This window comes from Anguilla anguilla, chromosome 9 (assembly GCF_013347855.1).
Source record: "Anguilla anguilla isolate fAngAng1 chromosome 9, fAngAng1.pri, whole genome shotgun sequence".
Lineage (NCBI taxonomy): Eukaryota > Metazoa > Chordata > Actinopteri > Anguilliformes > Anguillidae > Anguilla > Anguilla anguilla.
The window spans coordinates 53,082,776-53,103,761 of NC_049209.1; the positions used below are offsets into that span (position 1 = coordinate 53,082,776).

The following is a 20,986-nucleotide window of genomic DNA, read 5'->3' on the forward strand; positions in this document are numbered from 1 at the left end:
CAGTCACCTGGCAGGTGACCCCGCCGGCAGCCACTTCACACGCTCAGGCACAGGTGAGCGATCCACCGGGAGGAACTGTTACCCTAAATGGCACACCTGGAATCTGATAAGTGATTTGTCGGTATGTGAATTAAGCTTCTGCATCACTGCAAACCCAGCAGTTATGACAAAAAAATTTGTATTTACACATAATTTCAGCTGTTTTATCATTCCTTTCTCCCAACTTGGAATCCGCCAACAGCCAAAAAGCTAATAAATAAAACTGAAAAAGAAACCCTCCCGGCCAGCAGGGGGCGGTGAAGAGATTTATCAGCCGGAGAAGGCCCAGTGAGGCACTTCACCGCTGTAAACAGCCTATGCCGGCAGGGCCAAAAATACCAGAGCAACTCATGATGTTTACTGCGGAGCTGTAAAAAATATTTACAGTGTGGCAACATTGACGTAGGCCTGCATGATTGATGGTTTGTTTCAATATAAAATCGGTTCAAAACACCGTAAATGTCATTTGCTGTTTGCATAGCGGGCTGTTAAGCTTGCTGCTTGGCCACGCGTCTATAGCGAGACGTCTACTAAACTAATTCATATGAAAATAGAACTTCCAAATTTAACTGTAAAATATAAACGTCATAATTTACCCTGTGTATATCGGATACATCTCTCGCGTCCGTTTATTTTGCTTTCTAAAATAGCCGTGTTTTTGCCCGTTTCGCTGGTAACGGACCTGCTCGTTTATTCCTGTTGGATCTCCGGTCGCACCGCACCATTTCCCCAGCGCGTGTAAACGGGGAGAGGCACGCGCCTTCAGAGCCGTTCCCTGCGCAGCGAGCGTGAAATGAGAAACCTCGTCGCCAGGCTGAAAAATGGCTGCTGAACTGGAGGAGAACGGGGAGTGATGTGGGACAGTAAAGCTCCAGCTTCTCTGCCGCTAACGTCCTCCACACCGACTGCGCATCGCGTGTCTTTCATAGTAGAACCACTGCTTCAAAATACAGAAAAGATTAGATTTTTTTTTCTTGGGATTATTTTGAATTTTTGTAATTAGAATTTCCTTTTTTTGTGGTATGACACACACATGCACTCGCAGGCACACACAGGCAGGTGTTCTCCAGGTACAAAATTTTAGCCGGTACAACATCTCTCCTTTTCCTGTAGGAAAAACAGCCACAATAAAGGAAGATGTGAGCCTAATTCAGGTGTACATGAGTGTGTGTGAGCGAGTACGTGACTGTGTGTGTATGTGTGTGTGTGTGTGTGAGAGCCAGTACGTGAGTGCATGTGTGAGTGCGCATGAGTGTGTTGTGTGTGTGTGTGTGCGCCCGCCTGAATGGGCATGAATAAGCAGCACCTGTTCTCCAGCTGTACTGTACGCCAGAGCCGTGGATTCATGTGGAACAGAACGCTCCCTTCCAGTGACCCCAGGGACGCAAGCAATCCGCACTAATGCGTGCGAAAATACCGGCTTGCTTCTGGCAGGGATTTAAATCTTAATGTTCCTGCTGCTTTCACACCTGCGAGTCCGTGCACCTGGTACGGAATGGGCCAAAGAGAACCGAGTGCATCCGCACAGGTGTGCTACTGAATAACACGCAGGGCTTATTTGCGACACGGAGAAGAGCACACAAGGGAAGCCACACTGGGAACTCATCTGTCCGGGCCATGAAATGGGCTGCAGTGTTTCATGTTGTTTTAAGGGTTCATTAATCTTGTCTGAGCATTGACCGGAACAGTGAGGTTTCTGGGAAGGTGGATTCCCAGAAGGCCCTGTCCCGACCCTCCGATTCCCACGATCCTGCCCCCGTCTGCTGGCAAAACTGCCCTGTTTACACGAGGGACCGGTCTACTCTCCTTAACACTCATACACACACACACGTACACACTCTCACACACACACACACACACACACACTCACACATACACACACACACGTACCGAGTCTGTTTTTTACGTTCGGCGGCGTTGCGATTTAACGCCGATTCCGGTGCCGTTTCGCCATTTCACACACCAGCACTCTGCCAAATTAACCTGCCCCCGCGGCCCGGGGTCACAGGCTCGGTGAACTCGTACCGCCAAATCGCCGCTTTTTTTCACGAGATGTGTTTCGGGTCACGGCTCCTTGACCTTTTCTGTCTCCGGGACACGGGACAGACAGACACGGGACACGGGATGGACAGACAGGACGGACAGACACGGGACGGACAGACAGGACGGACAGACATGGGTCGGACAGACACGGGACACGGGATGGACAGACACGGGACGGGCGCCGTTCTTTAACCCCTAACCCTCACACCCCGTCACCAGACGCTGGGTCTTCCACATCGCACGGTCACAGGCGCAGTTCTGACTGTTTCCTAGGGAGAGATCAGCACAGGAACTCTTAAGTGTAGCACTGAAAAGCCCCAAAATTATAATGACTGAAAATGCTCCTTTCTGTACTTGATTATTTTTTTTAATGAGAACATCTAATTAAAATTTTTCACAGTTTTTATTGCCTGCTTTGGCTGAATTTAAAGGGAATTACCAAAAGCATTAAATGTCTTAACTTGGTTTGACAGACTGCCAGTAGAACATTTTTCAGTTGAATGCATATTCTTGTAAAAAGCTGCTTTTATGTTTTATTTGAAATCCAGTGTTCGTCGTTTGTTTATCCTGAGCTAAACTTGGTCGGCCGTGCGCTCATAACTTCTCCGATTGTAAAGTGGCAGTTTTGGCCGAAGGTTCTGCAGACCCGTGGAGCTCACATTCTTCCAGTTTGTTATCTGCAGAAGCAGAACGGATTTCAGTGCTCTGGTGTGCGTTCTGTGTGACTGCCCGATCCGAGCATCAGCGTTATGAACTGCTTTAGGGGAGTCGATCGGGAGGTTATAAGTGAGAGTATTCGGTAGGGAAGCTTCTGAGATCCTCCAGTTTAAACCCCGAATGTGTGCTCCCTTCCGGGAGGTTCGCAGAGTCGCGCGTCTGATGGGAATCCGCAGGTTCAGAGTGCACCTTGGCGGCCGTCCATGTCTGTGGCTCCTGTTTTTAAAAGGAGCTTGGCAGGCTGACCAATCATCACTCAGCAGACAGACGCCAGCAGGGGCGTGATTTGTTTGGCTGGACGGAGTGTGCCAGGTAACCAATCAGCAGGGATGATTCGTGTTCTGATCACCGCAGATGCACTGGTCTCAGATCAGAGAGTCTGAATCAGAGCAGAGCACCAGAAGCCAGGGTCACTGGCCTTAGAGAGAGAGAGAGAGAGAGACAGAGACAGAGAGACAGCGAGAGAGAGGTAGAGACAGAGACAGAGAGAGAGCGAGAGAGAGGTAGAGACAGAGACAGAGAGACAGCGAGAGAGCGAGAGAGAGGTAGAGACAGAGAGAGGTAGAGACAGAGACAGAGAGAGAGACAGAGAGACAGAGGTAGAGACAGACAGAGAGAGAGCGAGAGAGAGACAGAGACAGAGAGAGAGAGAGAGAGAGACAGAGACAGAGAGAGAGCGAGAGAGAGGTAGAGACAGAGACAGAGAGAGAGCGAGAGAGAGGTAGAGACAGAGAGAGAGCGAGAGAGAGGTAGAGAGAGAGACAGAGAGAGACAGAGGTAGAGACAGAGAGATCAGCCGTACCCCTATGACTGAAATGAAAGCTGACACAAAGCTTGTATGTGGTCAGTATCAATCTGCAGTGGTGAGAGAATGAATGAATGAAAGAATTTATTTGACAATTTAAACGCGAGATTTCATGAGACTGCATAGCAGACAGCAATCCTTTAAAAATGAGGTAGAGGCCCTTCCTCCTTCATTACATAAAGTATCCAAAAATAATAATATTTAAATAGATTTTTTTATTGTTGTTGTAATTGTATAGAACGTATCTTCACTGGCAGCGAAAGAAAAAAGTTGAACTTCTGTTCAGAGACGGACCAGAAGCCACGGCCGGGCACCGTGCGGGATTTAAAGATATCTATGCCTGCATTTCCTGCCAATTACAAAACAACCTGGACAGAGCAGAAGGGAACAGAGATGGATGGATGATCCGGAGGGCAAAAACAGGGGGATAGAGAGGGAGAGATAAAGGGGGGACAGATAGAGGGATAGAGAGAGGGGGAGAGAGGACAGGGTGCAACAACATCACCCTCTCTCGCCTCCTCCCGTGACAAACACAAAGCATTTTTGGTTTGATTATCCCGTCTCCACGGAAACGACATTCGCAAAACAGCACTCTGCACAAGATCAAAAACAGCCCGCCAACTTTACCTAGACCTGTCTAATGCAGCAGACAATGATAAAAAGAAAGAAAGGAGGAAAGAAAAAAAAGGTATTTGAAGGTCTTGCCGGTAGTGATAATGTAACAATCGATATGTTCCCTGGGGGTGGGGGGGTGATTGAGGGTTTGGGGGGGGGGGGGGGGGGCATGGCGAAACTGTGACCTGCCTTCTGAATGCCAGGGCTGGCTTTCCCCGCGGTCGAGGCCATTTAACCTTCTGCGCGGACGTCAGTCTGTCTGGGAGCGGAGGGGAGGGGGGGAGGAGCCATTTTGTCTGTGGGAAAGTGCAAACCTCAGTGAGGGCTGCTCGGTGGTTATTGGGTTTGACTGTAATGGCTAATCTGCTTCAGCCTCCTCCCTCCTCCTCCTCCTCCTCCTCCTCCTGATTCCAGCCTCCAGACAGGCAGCTCTGTGTCTCAGACTCCCGCTCCCAAATCCCTCTGTGTCTCCTCACTGTGGGGAAGCTGCGCTGCAGAATGTGTGTGTTGGAGAAACACACAACCTCAGGCGAAGCCACACACACACACACACACACACACACCTGCACATACACACACACACACGCACACGTATGTACGTGCACACACACACACACACGTGTACATGCACACGCACACACACACATAGACACACTCACACACACACATGCACACTCATGCGCAGAAACTCACATGCACAGATGAACATGCAAACACAGAAATGTACACACTGCACAGAACAAACAGGAATATTTTTTCATGTAAACAGTACCGGTTTATCAGCATTTTTTTCACGTTTTTGAATACACTTAAATCCATCTAACCGTTCGCTTTAATGGGATTTTGAAATTATTGAAAAACAAATTCAGGTTTTTTTCATGCGCAATTTGTAACTTGCAGAGCACTTCCAAAGTGCCCGTCGTCAAGATTGGATTTGCCTTGTTACAAAACTACTCATGATGATGGAGTATGATGATGATGATGTATCTGCATATATATATATATATATATATATATATTTGGTCTTCAGTTCCTGTTTTTCTAAATGTGACTCACAGGTGGAGCGGCTGGTAATCAGGGCAAGCGCTGCAGCCTCTCTCGGGTGACTCTGTGGGTGGAGGTGAAGGAGGTGAAGGAGTTCCGTTCCTGTGGGAAGGAGGTGGAGAGACACTCGTCGTGCGTTCACACGCACTTAGACATGCATCTTACCCCGACTGTGGCACTACTCTGAGTATTTAAATAGTCATGCAAATGCTTTTATCTGATTATCTTTATCGGTGTAAGGTCATAATCGGTGTATTCAAAACCCATTTGAGACAGCTGGATTTTTTTCCCCCCCTACCTTTAGATTTTTTGGCGCATGTAGACGTGTTCCTCTGATCTTTTTCGGCTGTTTGAAACCGTGCCTGCCAGGCGGAGGTCGGGGACCCTGGATGAAAACAAGTATGGCTGCCGTGTCCATCGAGGATGAGCCCATTACGATAAAGAACTGTGTAACTGTTGCGACTGGATTGATCACATTACTTATACCCATGTGTTCGCAATAATCTAAACACTTGCATAAACTGATTACTCCCAATAATCAGGGTATTATTAGAGCTGGAGAGACTTATCAGCATTTCAGTGCATCTCTGTGTTTCTGCATGTGCATGTGTGTGAAAGTGTGTGTGTGTGTGTGTTCATGTACATTCGTATGAATTTCATGGATTTAGGAAGTTGAATATTCCTTATTACTAGTGTACATTTTTGGTAAATATCATAAAATATAAATGAACTTTTTTTTGAGTCTTTTGTAAAATGTGCGCAGACATGTTTGGAGTTTCCAAACCCCTTTGGGTCGTGCGCGGGCACGTCGGTTAGGTCCCGGGTCTGCGCAAATCGCAGGCGAAAAGGGTCGTGTCCCCTCCCAAGGTATCAGCGATGCTGGTGCTGTTTGGATCAATTTTAAATACCAGACGCGTGATGCGCGAAATATCCTGACGTCACTGCACAGCTCCGGGCGCCAGGGCTTTTCGGAGAGAGACGGTCCAAAAGCCAAATCTATGTCTTTACACATTAAATCAAGTCAGAGAGACCGATAAAACAAGGCTGCGTGGTCAAAAATGCGTCACATCATGAACTAAAAATAAATCCGAGGCCAAAGTTGTTATTTATGTATGACAGACCCTTTCTTGTCACAGCTTTAGTGTCTTTAACACAGAAAAGTCCGTAGTGGTAGTATTTTTTAAAAACAGTGTCACCTGGTGGCAAATTACTGTAAGAGAAATAAGTACAGTAGGCCTATTTGCTTTCGTGGCTTTCAAACTGGAATTGCTGCAAAGTAGGCCATATTACTTGTTAATGCAGCAAATAAAACTATAAAAATTCACTGTGACAAGTACTTCAGACATCAGAGATGACGAGGTAGTGTTGCTCGTAGGCTTTGCGCCTTCGGTTTCGCAGTACAGTAGCGCCGCCTGGTGGCTCGCGCGGACCCGACTTGTACATCGCGCGCATGATAGGAGGTTAGTAGTATTGATACAGGCCGATGCTGTCAGGCGCCATAATTGTTGAGACTTAAGGCAGTAGGAGGTCCAGCATGACTCATCTGTTGCTCCATCATGCACTCCTGAGAGAGAGAGAGAGAGAGTGGGCGAGAGAGGGAGAGATTGAGAATGTAGTCTATAAGCAACTCCCCTGTTTGTAATTAGTCATTCATAATTAAATGGTTGTTAATTCCATATCCATGATACTGACTTTGAAACTAGCGTCTTTAAAGTGGATAGCGTTTGAAAATTCATTGAGCTCGAAATAAATGCTATATTTAGCTATTGGCTACATTAAAAATGTGGACTTTCCTTCCCAGCTAAACACCATGTTTACGTTTCGGGAGAATTTGACTCCCTTGGATCAGGCAACACCACTGTTGCAATGTTGGCAAAACAGCACGTCGGGCCGACTAGATTTGGAAAAGATTCACTGAACATTAGTGGGTAGACTAAAGTCTGAACAAAGAGCGAGATGAGCAAGGGACGTGTTGAGTCGTCCATACGTAGCACAGAGTTATCTGCGCAGTTTTACGCAGCGCACCGAAGATATCTTTGGGGAATGTCGTAAGTTTTGTATTGTTGCCCTGGCGACGCGTCTCTTGGCAGCACGCCCACAGAGCCTTGTTTTATTCAGGCACTTCCGTCGGAGAAAGCCCATCGTTCAGAGCCGGGGCTATCAATGCACTGATTGTCCGACGCTATGAACGGGATAAACAATCGAACTGAAGCTTGTTAGGCAAAATGAAAATTCAAACTCTGTTGTGATTTCAGGTGAACTGGAAGGTAGCGAGTGATTGTCTAGCAAACTAGAGTAGTAAGTTTCTGGTTAATTCAACTTTAGAAGAGGAGGGGGTTTCCAGCCATGGCGACTTTGACCTTAAACCGAAGCGAACGGGAGAAGGGGGCAGTCGCTAGCGCCCCTGAACTCGGAGCGAAGAAAGATACCGCCGCAATATCTTCCCTTGGCCAGGCGAAGGACAGTACACGGCTTCCGCAACTCGAGGTCAAAGACAGACTGAGGAAGAAAAAGAAGAAAAACGACAAAAAGAAGTCGAGCAGCGGCTCAAAGAAACGAGGGTACTCCAGTACGCCCTCGAACTCCGACGATGCAGGTTTGTGCTTTGATATGCATTTACATGCCGCTATAAGGATTGCATTTAAGTTATTAATAAAGCGGCGTGTTTATTGTTTGTTTTGAGAATTATAAACAGACATTTGTGGTCAGGATTATAGGCCTCGGGCGTAGCTAATTAAATCTAGCCGCGTAAGCCATATTGAATATTACTGCCGCTCGTATGACTAAATGTGTTACTTCTAGTTCACATATCCATGCGGTAGAGCGGTCACAGTGCAATCTCAAGTGTTATGTCAGCTCTGAGTAGCCTACGTTTCACTGTGATATAGAACATTTGATCCCTCGGTTTAAATTATCGCGAGGCATATTTACAGTTAGGCTACAGATTTCTGGCTCATATCGTAAATGGATGGAGCACCAAGGACTCCGTGGGCCTTGGGCTTCGCAGTTAAAGATGGTGTTATGGAGGTGTTGTTTTCCCCGTCGGTGCGAACGAGTGATGATTGGAGTGACGGAACGCCGCTGCCCGCGCGACCGAGGCGCTCAAATGCCAGGGCGGGATTAATCTGTAACTCAATTCCGCCCCGTCACCCTCGCGCTTTTTCGGAGGCCCCAGACGGCCGTCAGCCTGGCAACGGCTCCTGTCCACCTCCTCATCCCCAGACAAATGGGTTTTATTTGAAAGGCAGGCAACGGTCAAATTATAACACAAACGGTGTCTCTTTATCTACCTCTAAATAACACCCACCATCCTCCCTCAGGATATACCCTGTCATTTTCTCAAAGTAATCAAATCATAAATAAACATCCAGTCTTTCAAATAAAACCCTGGTTCACTCTCTCCCTTTCTCTCAAATAAGCCCTGTTCTCTCCTATAAATTCTTTTACCACTGAAATAAATCTGCTCTCTTAAAGCCCCAGTCTCTCTCCTGAAAATGCCTGCCTTTTCTCAGATGAACTGACTATCTCTATTAACCCCGACCCTCTTACAAATAAAACCCCTGCTCTATCTGAAATAGATCCCCGCCCTGTCCTGAGAACCCTTCTCTTTCACAGATAAACCCCGGCCTGTCCTAATAATACCCGTTCTTTCACCTTTCACAGATAAACTCCCAGCCTGTCCTATAAACACCCGATCTTTCACAGATAAACCCCTGGCCTGTCCTAAAAACACGCAATCTTTCACAGATAAACCCCTGGCCTGTCCTAAAACACCCGATCTTTCATAGATAAACCCCCAGCCTGTCTTATAAACCCCCGCTCTTTCACAGATAAACCCCCGGCCTGTCTTATAAACCCCCGCTCTTTCACAGATAAACCCCCGGGCTGTCTTATAAACCCCCACTCTTTCACAGATAAACCCCCGGGCTGTCTTATAAACCCCCACTCTTTCACAGATAAACCCCCGGCCTGTCTTATAAACCCCCGCTCTTTCACAGATAAAGTGCCATCCGAGACGGTCTCCAGCAGCTCTTCCATGCAGAGCGGCCCGGACGCGGAGAGGCTCGCTGTCCGAAAGCCGAAGGTCAAAGGTCAGCCTTCCAGAGTGTGCACAGAGAGGGGAAGCGGGAGGATACAGGAGGAGGAGGAGGAGCCAGCTGTAGCCACACCCCCTGATCCTCCCCCAGCCCCGCCTCCAGGGGACACTGGCCCCAGCGGTCCGGCCCAGGAGAGCCTGAGGTGGGAGGGAGTTCTGGCCGACCCGGCGGCTGAGGAGGAGAGGCTGGAGGTCTACAGAGCCAACCGCCGCAGACGCTACTACCTGAGCACCCAGGTGAAGCTGCACGGAGAGGCCACGCCCACCGCGTCGGCCACGCCCACTCTGGGTCAGGCGTGGGGCCACTTAATTTAGGGCGGAGAGGGGCGGGCGTAGACTCCGTAAACCACCAAACGCTTCACAGTGGTGCGCGGGACCGTTTTCACAAAAACTCTCTCTCTCCTGCTGTCACTCAGGACTAGCTTGGATGTTTCAGGGGGCGGAGCTTGTGTTGGAGGAGAGCCAAAAACAAAATGGCAGCTTCTTTAAACCCAGAAAATCTATCGGCCGTTTCTAAAAGCAAGATCTCAAGGAATACCTCTGAACCATTAATCACAAAAAAATAATTATTCATTGATACGTGTTTACAGTACACTAATATGCAACACTATAGGAATATAATATTACAAATGCAATGTACAGTGTGGTTATGGAATAAGCTAGGAAAATGGAGAATATTTTCCCAAAGTGATGCTTTTAAAACACTACAGGACTATGGCCATGTTTACTGATTTCCTATCAAGCTGAGAATCAGTTCTCTTAAGTTGCCAGCAGAGGGCGCTGTGGTCCAAAAAACCACATTACAACACCTGACTGTACATTGCAGGCAATTTGCCGGCTGAAGTTTGTTGATGGAAAAAGAACAGGTCATTGATCTTCACTGGGGAAAACAAGGACTTGTCAGCTGCATGTGATGATGTGACAAATTAGGAGGACATTTTGCTGTCTTTGTTGCCGTTGGTGCTAGTGAATTGTGCCGGGCCTTTGAACTGCTAACTCTCATCTAATTTAAACATGACCTCACACAGATACTCTGTGCCTTAGGACTGTTGCCATTATTAGTAATGACTAGTGCCTTTTAGTAATCATATTGACACAATTTTGTTGTAATTTCTTTGAAATTGTTGATACACGTGTAGGCAAAATTAATGTGTGTTTTTTGTAGCGATGCTCACAGACCTCAGGCCTAGGTGTGCTGCTTTGGTGCTTATGGAAAAAAAACCACAGGGAAGCGCTCATTTTAATTTACATTTATTTATAAACTTTTGCTGAAAAGTCAGCCCATGGATACATGATGTAAAACATGTTAAACTGAAGTGGTGGTGTCCTGATGTCCCATAAGAAACACCGTTCTTATTTATACATGGAGACATCACGGCTATCTCTCTAGCCTCCAAATACGGGTATTCCTCTTATTTATAAACCGGATGTTTTTGCTTAAAAATGGTTGCACACATTAAAATATGTGACTAAAAAACTTTCCTGTTATTTCAACGTTAAAAGTTAAGGGTTTTTGTACATTTTGTATCTGTAAAAACTTGTTAGATACACAGACAAGGCTTCTTTTTCTTCCTTTTTCACTTGTAGAATAAAACCAGAATTGGCTGGACAGAGCACAGTTCAGAACACTCATACCGACCCACAATGCTATGCAGTTAAACTTCAAAGGAACAGAACATCATATTCATGACTTGCACCCTGCACATCAAAAAACGAAATGTGAACTGTAAATTAACTTAAATTAACTTCACTTCATCACTTCAAGGATTTAGCACGCCTCGCTGTATTGCCTCGCTGTGAACGCCTTTCACTGTCTGGAGCCTCGATGGAAACCGTTTCTCTCCCCCGAAGCTGAGCTACTTTTTCCGTTTTGGCAGTTGAAGTTTGAAAAAAAAAAAAAAAAAAAAAGCTCCAATCACGGCCACCCTTGGCTCTGGAGCGTAAAATTACTGTTGATGCATCTCAGACTGCATTTCGGTCCCCTTCTCTCTCAGTTACAACCACAAATGAAACAAACGTGATGCCATACATCCCCCTTATGTTGGGTAACAGCACGACCGTCCTTTAGCACATCTAGCACGTTAGCACGTTTAGCACGTTTAGTACGCAGTGATGCTGCGGCAGGCTTGCTGCATGGCGACGTCACCAGGCGGTCATGCGTTTGCTCATCAACCGTCAGCTTGTGAAACGGTCCTGCTGCAGTCAGACAGACAGGAAGTCAGTCAGTCAGACAGACAGACAGATAGGCAGTATTTGTGTTTTAATTGGTTTGTATCATTGTTTGTATGAGTGTCTGCGTTGTGGATTAGGGTTAGGGTGAGGGTTGTAAGTGTGTGTGTGTATAGTGTGTGTGCGTGCGCGTGTCTCATGGTAGGGGGCGTGGCTTTAGGAGACAACGCTCCAGTCGGCGGCGAGCCTCAGCAGTTGGCCCCGCCCTCTCGGGGCTCCAGCTCCACGCTGGACAGGAAGCGGCAGGCGGACTTCCTGCCGCCGTCGTGGTGGAGCAGCTGCGTGCGGCAGGCGGTGTGGGCGTGTTTGGGGAACACGATGGCGGTGCTGGTGTGGCTCAGCGGCCGGTGGCGGGGGAGGAGCTCCAGGTGAGTCCGGTACCGCCTCCAGGTGCTTCCTGCCAACGCCAGGACCGTCTGGCTGCAGGACTCCACCTCCAGGCCGCGCGGCTGCAGGTACACCCCCTGGATGAAGTGGCGGTCCGAGGCGTAGCGCACGCTGGACGTGTACCTGCCGGCAGGTAGACACACCCGTGTGAGCCCCGCCCACTGCCTCACAGACTCTCCGAACCAATCAGCAGTCAGATACGTGTTTCGGGTACTTTAACTCTTTTACATCTCAGTAACATTTGAACACTCCCACAGATCCCAGTCTTATCCAATCATATTCAGAACTCTATCGATGCACTGTCTGTGAGAGTATAAGATATAGGCTAAGGATCCCCAATCCTGATCCTGGAGAAGTGGGGTTCTGATGGATTCCCCAACCCTGGTCCTGGGGAGCCACGGGTTTCTGCTGGTTTTGGATGTTAAAGAATAATGATCTATTAAGTGCTGAGTAACTATGAAACCCAGCAGACCCTGTGGCTTTCAAGGACCAGGTTTTGGGTCCTTTTTTTGAACAATTGACTTACATTTCACATGCAATGTTCCAAAGTATTTTACCCCAGTCATGTAATTTCTGCACTTCTAAATGTGTAGGTGAGTGTGTAAGATCTGAGAGTACAGAGAAGCCCGTCAGTTAACACAATGAGATGTGCGCGGGGTCAGGTCATGTGACCCAAAGTTCTAAAGCAACTAAAAAGCCTTTGCGGCGGCCCGCGAGGGATGGGGTTACCGGACTTCTGTAGGGGGGAGGGGCTGCAGCTCCACGCCCTCGCCGTAGGACAGCTGATGGAACCTTGGGAATGAACCTGGCAGCACGGGACCCTGCAAAGTTATGATGTTTTTTTTTTTTTTTAAAGACATTGGAATTGGAAGGCAGAAGATTAACGTTGCGATTCACCGGTAGAGCGGAGTCTTCTCGCGCTTGAGTGAGCTGCTGTTCAACCAGAACTGCTTCAGTGAAAAACATTGGCTTGCATGTCTGCGCAATATAGGTCATCACACAGGTGTATGTCAGGTTAATAAGAATAAATGATGGTAGAAATTTGTCAGTACGGGCAAAGTAACGAGCGAATATGAGGGATGAACTCAACGAGGCTTTTCCTTTAATTCAGAAAACAGTTCCCCCCCCCCCTTAATTACGAGTGTACACATGCATACGTGCACCGCAGTGAAATGGAAATTTAATTTTTTTATTTTTTATTTTTTTAAACATTCGGCAACGTTTATTTATTTGGATGGAGTCATTCGCAGAATTACAAAGTAAAATCCCATTTAAATAAAACGTCTGTTAAATGCAGATTTAAACATTCTGGCTTACTCGTACCGTTATTCCGCCGCCGTCGTGTTCAGACACCGGGCTGCACGCCCCTTTGTCGTCGCCAATCGGCGACAGGAGCCAGGAGGTCGGACTGGGGCTCGGGGGTAGCCCGGAGTCCGGGCTGTCCAGCGTCCTCTCCGCTTTGCAGCGGATGTCGAGGGGGTCGTCACCGCTCTGCAAGTCAAGTCTGCCCACCATGGCTTCGGAGAAAAGTAGGCGAAACGAAGACCCGAGATTTAAACTTTGACACGTAAAATTTCTGATGCACGTTCTCACGATTCAGCTCCAACCAAAATTTTTGTTTTTACTGCATCAGCAATCTGGTACAGTCGCGCGCCAGGGGAAACGAGAAATCCGTTCAGTTTAGATTTCTGCGCAAAGCAGTATTCCACTGAGAATGGCTATTCCGGCTGTTTTTGCAGTGCGGTTTGCGCCGCTCACTGGCGGCAAAAGTCTCCACTCAAATCAGAGCGCGCAGCCTACTGTAAGAACTTATGAGGGAGCACTTACTCGTTGATATTTTTTTTAGCAGCTGTCTTGTTCTATCCTAGTTTTTTGGTTATATATTTGTTGTTTTTGTATTCCCGGGCGCGCAAACCCGTGTGATCCTTCTGCGAAAGGTAGCGCTCGTCTGACTGTGTGTGACGCTTGGAGACTGTCCCGACTCAAAAGCTCTCATTGTTTCTCCTACGGCTCAGCAGGGAATGGGGAGGTTGGGTTTTTAAACGCCCCCCCCCCCCCCCCCCCAAAAGGGCTGATTGGCGTGCTTCAGGAAACCACTTCAAGAGCACGACCCATTCTCCCTGGCATTGTCCCAGTTCCGCTGGGGCTCCTTTCTTGCGGAGTGGGTGCTTCAAGCCCTTCAGTGTCAAAGGGAAGAGGTTTACCGTTCGGTACTGCGCGTGCCACATCCGTGAAAGTCCGTCATTTAAAACGGGAAAGTGTACAGGAGAAAACCTTTAAAATTTATTTTAATTCATATAATAATGTAATAATAAGTACATAGAGAGAGCAACCTTGGGGTTTGTAACACATACACTTTTACTTAATGTACATCAGGAGAAATATACATCATTCAGTATACACATAATCCACATCAGGATGTTTCTGGAAACCTCTGGGTCCTTCAGTTCACTTTTATACCCGTGTCTCCCACAAACATACATCCACACACACCTACACACACACAAATACCTGTACACATACACATGTATCTTTACACACAAACACACACAACTCACTCAAATGTGCATGCACACACGTACTTATACATACAAACATGCACGCACATTACTGCACGCACACACCCACGCACGCAGGCACACACACACACACACACAGGGACTTCTGTGTTTGAGTAACGCACAGAGGAGAGGCAGAATCCCTGAGAACCTGAGGGAAGGAAGGATGGAAAAAGAGAGAAAAGAGAGATGAACAACAGAGCGAAAGGTCGAGTGAGAGAGTGGGACTCTGGGACCTCGACACAAAAGCGCTGCCTGTGATTTAAACACTGCAAAATAAAACTCCCATCAGGGTCCGAGCAACTTCTAAAACAAGGAAACAGGGAAGTTTCTGTAATAAATAAATAAATGAGCAGAATGAGGGGCTCTGTTTGGGCATCTGGAAGAGAGCAGAGGTGTTCTGGAATGCTCCGGGCGCTCTCCGTCCCCACCCCCGGCAACCAGCTAGAGTCGTAACCGTTCTCAGTCGCCATGACAACCAACGAGGGGGGGTGGGTGGTGGGGCGGGCAGTCCAGTCCAGGTCAGTGCAGAACAGGGGGAGATATCTAACCTTGGCTCCTCACATTAAGCTCACGTCCAGTCTTTACGGGGTTGAGAAACAGAGAGACTAGCTTCCTGTACTACTGGAACAAAGACTGTCGCTCCAGCTCCAAGATCCGCGTGTCTTAAGGCCGAGCAGTTTTCCCACAGTCAGCCCGGACTGAACTGGTGATTATGCAGCCATAATGAGAGAGTTTATGGCAGTTGCAGCCAGAGAGGGTGTGGGGGAGGCAGGGGGTGGTACTGTTACTGAAGGGGGGGTTCCCTGCCCCCATCCCTTGCTGAATTTACTTTAGGAAAACGGGGTGGGGGCGGGGGGGGGGGAGAAAGAAAGGAATTTGAAGGAAGACCAGATGGGTCTGCGATGCCATTTAAGCAAAACAGAGGAACACATGGTTAACAGCGGTTCTGAAAATGACCCACAAACCTCCTTCCCCCTGTCGCCTGGGGACGTAGTGCAGGGTGGAGACTGTGTGTGTGTGTGTGTGTGTGTGAGAGAGAGAGAGTGTGTGTGTGTGAGAGAGTGTGTGTGTGTGTGTGTGTGAGAGAGAGTGTGTGTGTTTCTGTGTGTGTGTGTGCTTGTGAGAGAGTGAGTGTGTGTGTGTGTGTGCTTGTGAGTGAGTGTGTGTGTGTGTGTGAGAGTGTGAGAGAGTGTTTGTGTGTTTCTGTGTGTGTATGTGTCTGTATGTATGTTTGAGTATGCATATGTGTGTGTGTGAGGGAGAGAGAGAGTGTGTGTGTGTGTCTGTGTGTGTAAATGTTTGTGTGTTAATGTATGTGCCTGGTGTGTGTATGTATACGTGTGTGTGCCTGGTGTGTGTATGTATACGTGTGTGTGTGTGTGTGTGTATGTATACGTGTGTGTGTGTGTGTGTGTGTGTGCGTGCAGTACTCTGGATTGTCTGGAGTCTGCAGGACTTCCTCTCTCTACAGAGTAATTTACTGAGAAAGGACCCTGGAGCCAGTGGGGCAGGGGGCAGGGGGGAGGGGGCGGGGGCAGGGGGGGGGAGGGGGGGGAGGGGGAGGGGGAGGGGGGGGGGGGGGGGGTTCTGGGGGACCACGTACAGACGGGCGTGCAATAAATAAATGCGTGAATGCATTCCTCCAGGCCAGCAGGGGGCAGGCCTTTTGTTCTTCCCCTGGCTAGTGTGAATGCTTGGCCTGAAGTTTGTGTTTAACATTCCGTAGCCAGTTTTCCCAAACGCATGGGAGCGGTTTGGACTCTGAGGATCTGTGGAGGATAGGGTGATCTGTGACGGGACAGCGGAGCTGGCTTGCCCCTTCATTTTTTTGTCCTGGAGTGGGGGGAGGGGGCATATCTGGGAACCGAACAGTTTCCCCAGCTCTCACCTAAAGGTGGGCAGAACTCTCAGAACTGAGGAATCCATCACCGAAGAGTGGTGGAATTGATTTGATTGGGATCTGTCCATCTGGGTTCCATTTGGCTGAGTTTTATTGGGTTCCGTATGGCTGAGTTGAGTTTTATTGGTTCCTTTTGGCTGAGTTTGGTGCTTTGCAGCTGAATTCCACAGGGCAGCGTAATGGCCTGGGAACTGCGCTGGTGACTCCGAGTTTGCAGGTTCTATTCCCAGGTAGGGGGGCAGCTGGGGGTTGGCTTCGTGTTTGCGGGGCGTTAGGGTGGGGTTAGGGTTGGGTTTGAGGGTGGGGTTAGGGTTGGGTTTGGGGGTGGGGTTAGGGTTAGAGTTGGGTTTGGGGGGGGGGGGCACTGGCCCCCCTCCTCAGTCACGCCGCGATGGGAAACATATTCAAGGCGCAGGTCACACGACAGAGGCAGCAACACGTGTGTCCCATTTACAGACCACGCTCAGCGCAACCGCGATCCACATTTTACTCTCTCTCTGTCTCTCTCTCTCTCCCCCTCTCTCCCTCTCTCTCCCTCTCTCCCTTTCTCTCCCCCCTCTTTCTCTCTCCCTTTCTCCCTTTCTCTCCCCCTCTCTCCCTCTCTCTCCCTCTTTCTGAGCTACATTCTGCGGGAAAGGCGAGAGAGAGAGAGGTAGCAGTAGAGAATAGATTTCATTTTTTCCCATCCCATTCATAGTAGCTGATCGTGGATCGGTAATAAAGTGTCACACTTGCTGGTTGGCAGTCAGCAGAAGGCTCTGGTTCAGCTGATCTGGGATCTGCCATAAAAGCCAAGCCTCCCCACACTGACCTTTAAAAGATGACTCACAAGCTGAACCCACAGAAACAAGTGGCATGCCTAATTTTTCAAAGGGATATTTTCCTAATGAATGTGCCAGCCAGGTGTATATGTTCTGTACATGTGCTAATGAACACAAGCAGTTCGGCACCCAGCCAGACCAGACTCTCCTCAGCTAGATTTTTGTGTACGTTTTTTTTTTTTTTTTTTCCTTCCCCATGAGTGAATTTGCATTTCAGTGAAATGTGATACACAGCTTTGAAGACTTGACCACAACATGTTTTTTTTCCAGAGTGGTGGAGGTGGGGTGGGGGTTGTGGATTGTGCCTGTCTTCCATGACCTTGCCCCATTAACCCTTTGTGCTCAGCAGGGATGGGGCAGGATGGGGTGGGGGGTGAATCCCCCTTACACACAGCCTGTTCTTACATTACCCTGCAGAGGTCCTGCACAGACCAGGACCCCCCCCTCCCGAAATCTTGTTTTCTCTGGTGCGACTCTGATTCTCCTGGTTGCCGGGTGCAGGGCTGTCACACATGAATACAGGAGTTAGCAATACACAGGAAATGACCATGACGAGCAGGACGCATATCCTGTCAGCTGAGAAGCTGGCCTGGCCTTGGTTGGCTGGGCCAGGTTCAGCATTAATGGACCTTTGTGCAGACTGTTGGGGTGTTTGCAGTGCAGAGGGCTCCTCAGTAAACGGGCCAAATTCCAAATCTGGCCATCCGAACAACCCCCAGTTTAACTGGATTTAAAATCCAACCCTAACAGCATGAAGCATTAGATGAGCATTGCACCCTGGGAAATGTAGTGTGGAAGGCGCAGAGTGGTGTGGTTGTAGTCCAGCCCAGTATAAATGGAACAGGATGGAGCAGCATGGCTTTCTTTTCTAGTTCAAAGCCAGACAAACGTTAGCAGCTGGCTTCAGCTGTCCTGGGATTTTATTAAGAGCCTCTTTAAGTAAAACCACACATACAGGGTGTTATGCGCACACACACACACACACACACACACAGACACACAGACACAGACACACACAGACACACTCACACACACAGACACACACACACAGACACACAGACACAGACACACTCACACACACACACACACAGACACACTCACACACACACACACAGACACACACAGAAACACTCACAAACACACACAGACACACTCACACACACACAGACATACAGACACACTCACAGACACACTCACACACATATACTGGTGCATGCACATGGAGACATAAAATACATGTTGCCAGGTGATGCTTTTATGTTATGGAGTGCGTAGGAGGAGGCTGCAGAATCAAGGGTACATTCTTCTTGTGATTTGACTCCTCCCACCTGCAATGCATGCTGGGATCTGTATGCCAGCTGTCACCCTGACCAGGGGCCCAAGATTTCTCTCCTTGCGCGTGCCAGTGGAAGTAAAAAATTTCGCGTTTCTCAGCCCAAACGATGACATCATAAACCTTCAGCCTGGAAGGACTGTGCTGTAATGTTTGAGGAATAATCTCCCTAAAGGTCTTTGAACTTTCGGTGCCATATTAGCTGTGTTTTTTCACCATGGCAGCTGCGGTCATGTACTGTAGTTGTATTTCCCTCTGTAAGGGCGGTGCCTCGTTTCATTCATTCATTCATTCATTCATTCATTCATTCATTCCTGAGAGTACAGCATCAGTTTCCTCCCCCAGGGTGTCTGTCACTGTCAGCTGGAACACAGGAAGTCCCTGTAACCCCCCCTGCCCCCTCGTGGGATGGTTCTGTCCCACCCATCCTGTACCCTGCCCCCCCCCCCCCCCCCCCCGCCCTGCAGGGTGTGTCAGAGCCCCCCCCTCTGGGTCCTGCGTTCCTGTACCCTGCCCCTCCCCTCCCCGCCCTGCCTGCAGGGTGTGTCACAGCCCCTCCCTCTGGGTCCTGTGTTCCTGTGGTTCTGCGTTTCGGGCGACGCCCTGACCTCCCAGCCAGAGCACGGCGCTCCCTGTGGAGCTGCTCCCCCTCTCCTGTCCTTGGCTTACACAGCTGCTGGGAGTGTGTGCGTGTGTGTGTGAGTGTGTGTGTGTAAGAGAGTGTGTGTGTGTGTGTGTGTGTGTGAGAGAGAGTGAGAGAGAGAGTGTGTGTGTGTGAGAGAGAGAGAGAGAGAGTGTGTGTGTGTGAGAGAGAGAATGTGTGTGTGAGAGAGAGAGTGTGTGTATGAGAAAGAGAGAGAGTGTGTGTGTGTGTGTGAGAGAGAGAGGAAGCGTGTGTGAGAGAGAGAAAGCGTGTGTGTGTGTGTGCATGTGTGTGAGAGAAAGTGTGTGTGTGTATGAGAGGGTGTGCTTGTGTGTGTGATTGTGTTTGTGTGTGTGAGAGTGTGTGTGTGTATGTGAGAGAGAATGTGCGAGTGTGTATGAGAAAGACAGAGTGAGTGTGTGTGTGTGTTACCTGTTAACCACGTTTCAGGAAACAAAATGACACATCAGAAAACAAATGTGAGATTTTGAGAGACTGGGTCTTGTTTAAACAGAATAAATGTCTGTGTTTTTCAAGAAAATCTCAACATGTCAACGTGCCATACTCGAAGACTGCAGACTTCAAGCAGAGCATAGAGGGCCCTCTAGTGGACATTGTCTGTAAGTACCATTAAGAACGCTGCAGCAAATATAACATTAAAAGTATGACACAGAAAATCCTATGATTATTGCTCTCTTCAATTCTTTGTCTGTGAATTCAGAAATTCAGGAACCGAATCAAGCCGGGCGAAACCTGTGACAGATGTGCTTTTATTTTAAAAGTCTGTACATTCAGAAGCAGCGCAAAGGCGCTTCGCGAAGGACTAGACTCCACACACAGTGCGGAATGATCTCTGCTCAGTGACATCAGCGTTCATATTCAAATCAGCAATATTCATATCTACTCTCTAAGGCTGTGTGGCGGCCCCACACGATCCGCGGGTTCGATGAGACCGCAGTGGCAGTTACGTTGGTTACGGGACAGCATGTCTGATGTTTAAACGAAAGTTTAAACAGGAAGGAAAAACTGAAAAATTGCTTTAAGTACACCAACAGCAGGTAGTACTGTCGCTTCATAGCAAGAAGGCCCTGGGTTCGAGTCCTGGCCTGGGCCTTTCTATGTGGAGTACTCCGGTTTCCTCCCACAGTCCAAAGACATGCAGGTAGGCTGATTGGAGACTCTAAATTGCCCATAGGTATGAGTGTGTGAGTGAATGGTGTGTGTGCCCTGCGATAGATTGGCGGCCTGTCCAGGGTGTATTCCTGCCTCTCGCCCAATGCATGCTGGGATTGGCTTCAGCACCCCCTGCGACCCCGAGCAGGTATAAGTGGGTTAGATAATGGATGGATGGATGGATGGAGAATCTGGGGTTCGTACCACAGGGGGAGCTGATTCTGTTCAGTATTTTTAAAAATCTCTCAATCGGGAACTATAATGCATTTAAACAATGTTTTGTTTTTTTAAATTCCCCAAATGGCAACCATATCTCAGTCTCAATGGTTGCTATTTCTCTTTTAAATGATGGTTTTTAAATCCCATGTGGGTTGTGCTTTATCGAGTGGACAGTGAGAAAGAGAAGATGAAGGAAATGGACAGGTGAAGAGCATAACGGGTAAGGTGAAGGACAGGTGATGTGATTGGCAGGTGGGAGGGTTCCAGAAGGTGAAGGACAGGTGATGTGATTGGCAGGTGGGAGGGTTCCGTGTTCCAGCTGGGCACACCTCCGCCATCAGGGCAGCTTCAGCCAGCTCAG

At 48.5% G+C, this 20,986-nt stretch overlaps 3 protein-coding genes across 3 annotated transcripts in view; 1 reads left to right on the plus strand and 2 right to left on the minus strand.

Moving 5' to 3' along the window:
• Nucleotides 1–7,162: 7,162 nt before the first annotated feature.
• c9h17orf97 (chromosome 9 C17orf97 homolog) lies at nt 7,163–9,917 on the plus strand. The gene is made up of 2 exons (XM_035432205.1): nt 7,163–7,859; nt 9,262–9,917. Exons 1-2 carry the CDS (start codon nt 7,610–7,612, stop codon nt 9,672–9,674), a joined length of 663 nt encoding a protein of 220 aa, XP_035288096.1. The 5' UTR covers nt 7,163–7,609; the 3' UTR covers nt 9,675–9,917.
• A 1,679-nt stretch (nt 9,918–11,596) lies between these two features.
• On the minus strand, nt 11,597–13,971 carry LOC118235149 (refilin-B-like). Its single transcript, XM_035432206.1, has 3 exons — nt 13,299–13,971; nt 12,705–12,796; nt 11,597–12,098 (listed from the first exon to the last, which is right to left on the minus strand). The coding sequence occupies exons 1-3, from the start codon at nt 13,488–13,490 to the stop codon at nt 11,777–11,779; spliced, it is 606 nt and encodes a 201-aa protein (XP_035288097.1). The 5' UTR covers nt 13,491–13,971; the 3' UTR covers nt 11,597–11,776.
• Nucleotides 13,972–20,555: 6,584 nt separating this feature from the next.
• The window catches only part of LOC118235445 (apoptosis-inducing factor 3-like), a 12,430-nt gene continuing 11,999 nt past the window's right edge, over nt 20,556–20,986 (minus strand). Inside the window, exon 19 of the mRNA XM_035432836.1 lies at nt 20,556–20,986. This exon is cut by the window's right edge and continues 10 nt beyond it. Coding sequence (XP_035288727.1) covers nt 20,963–20,986 — 24 coding nt within the window. The 3' untranslated portion in view covers nt 20,556–20,962.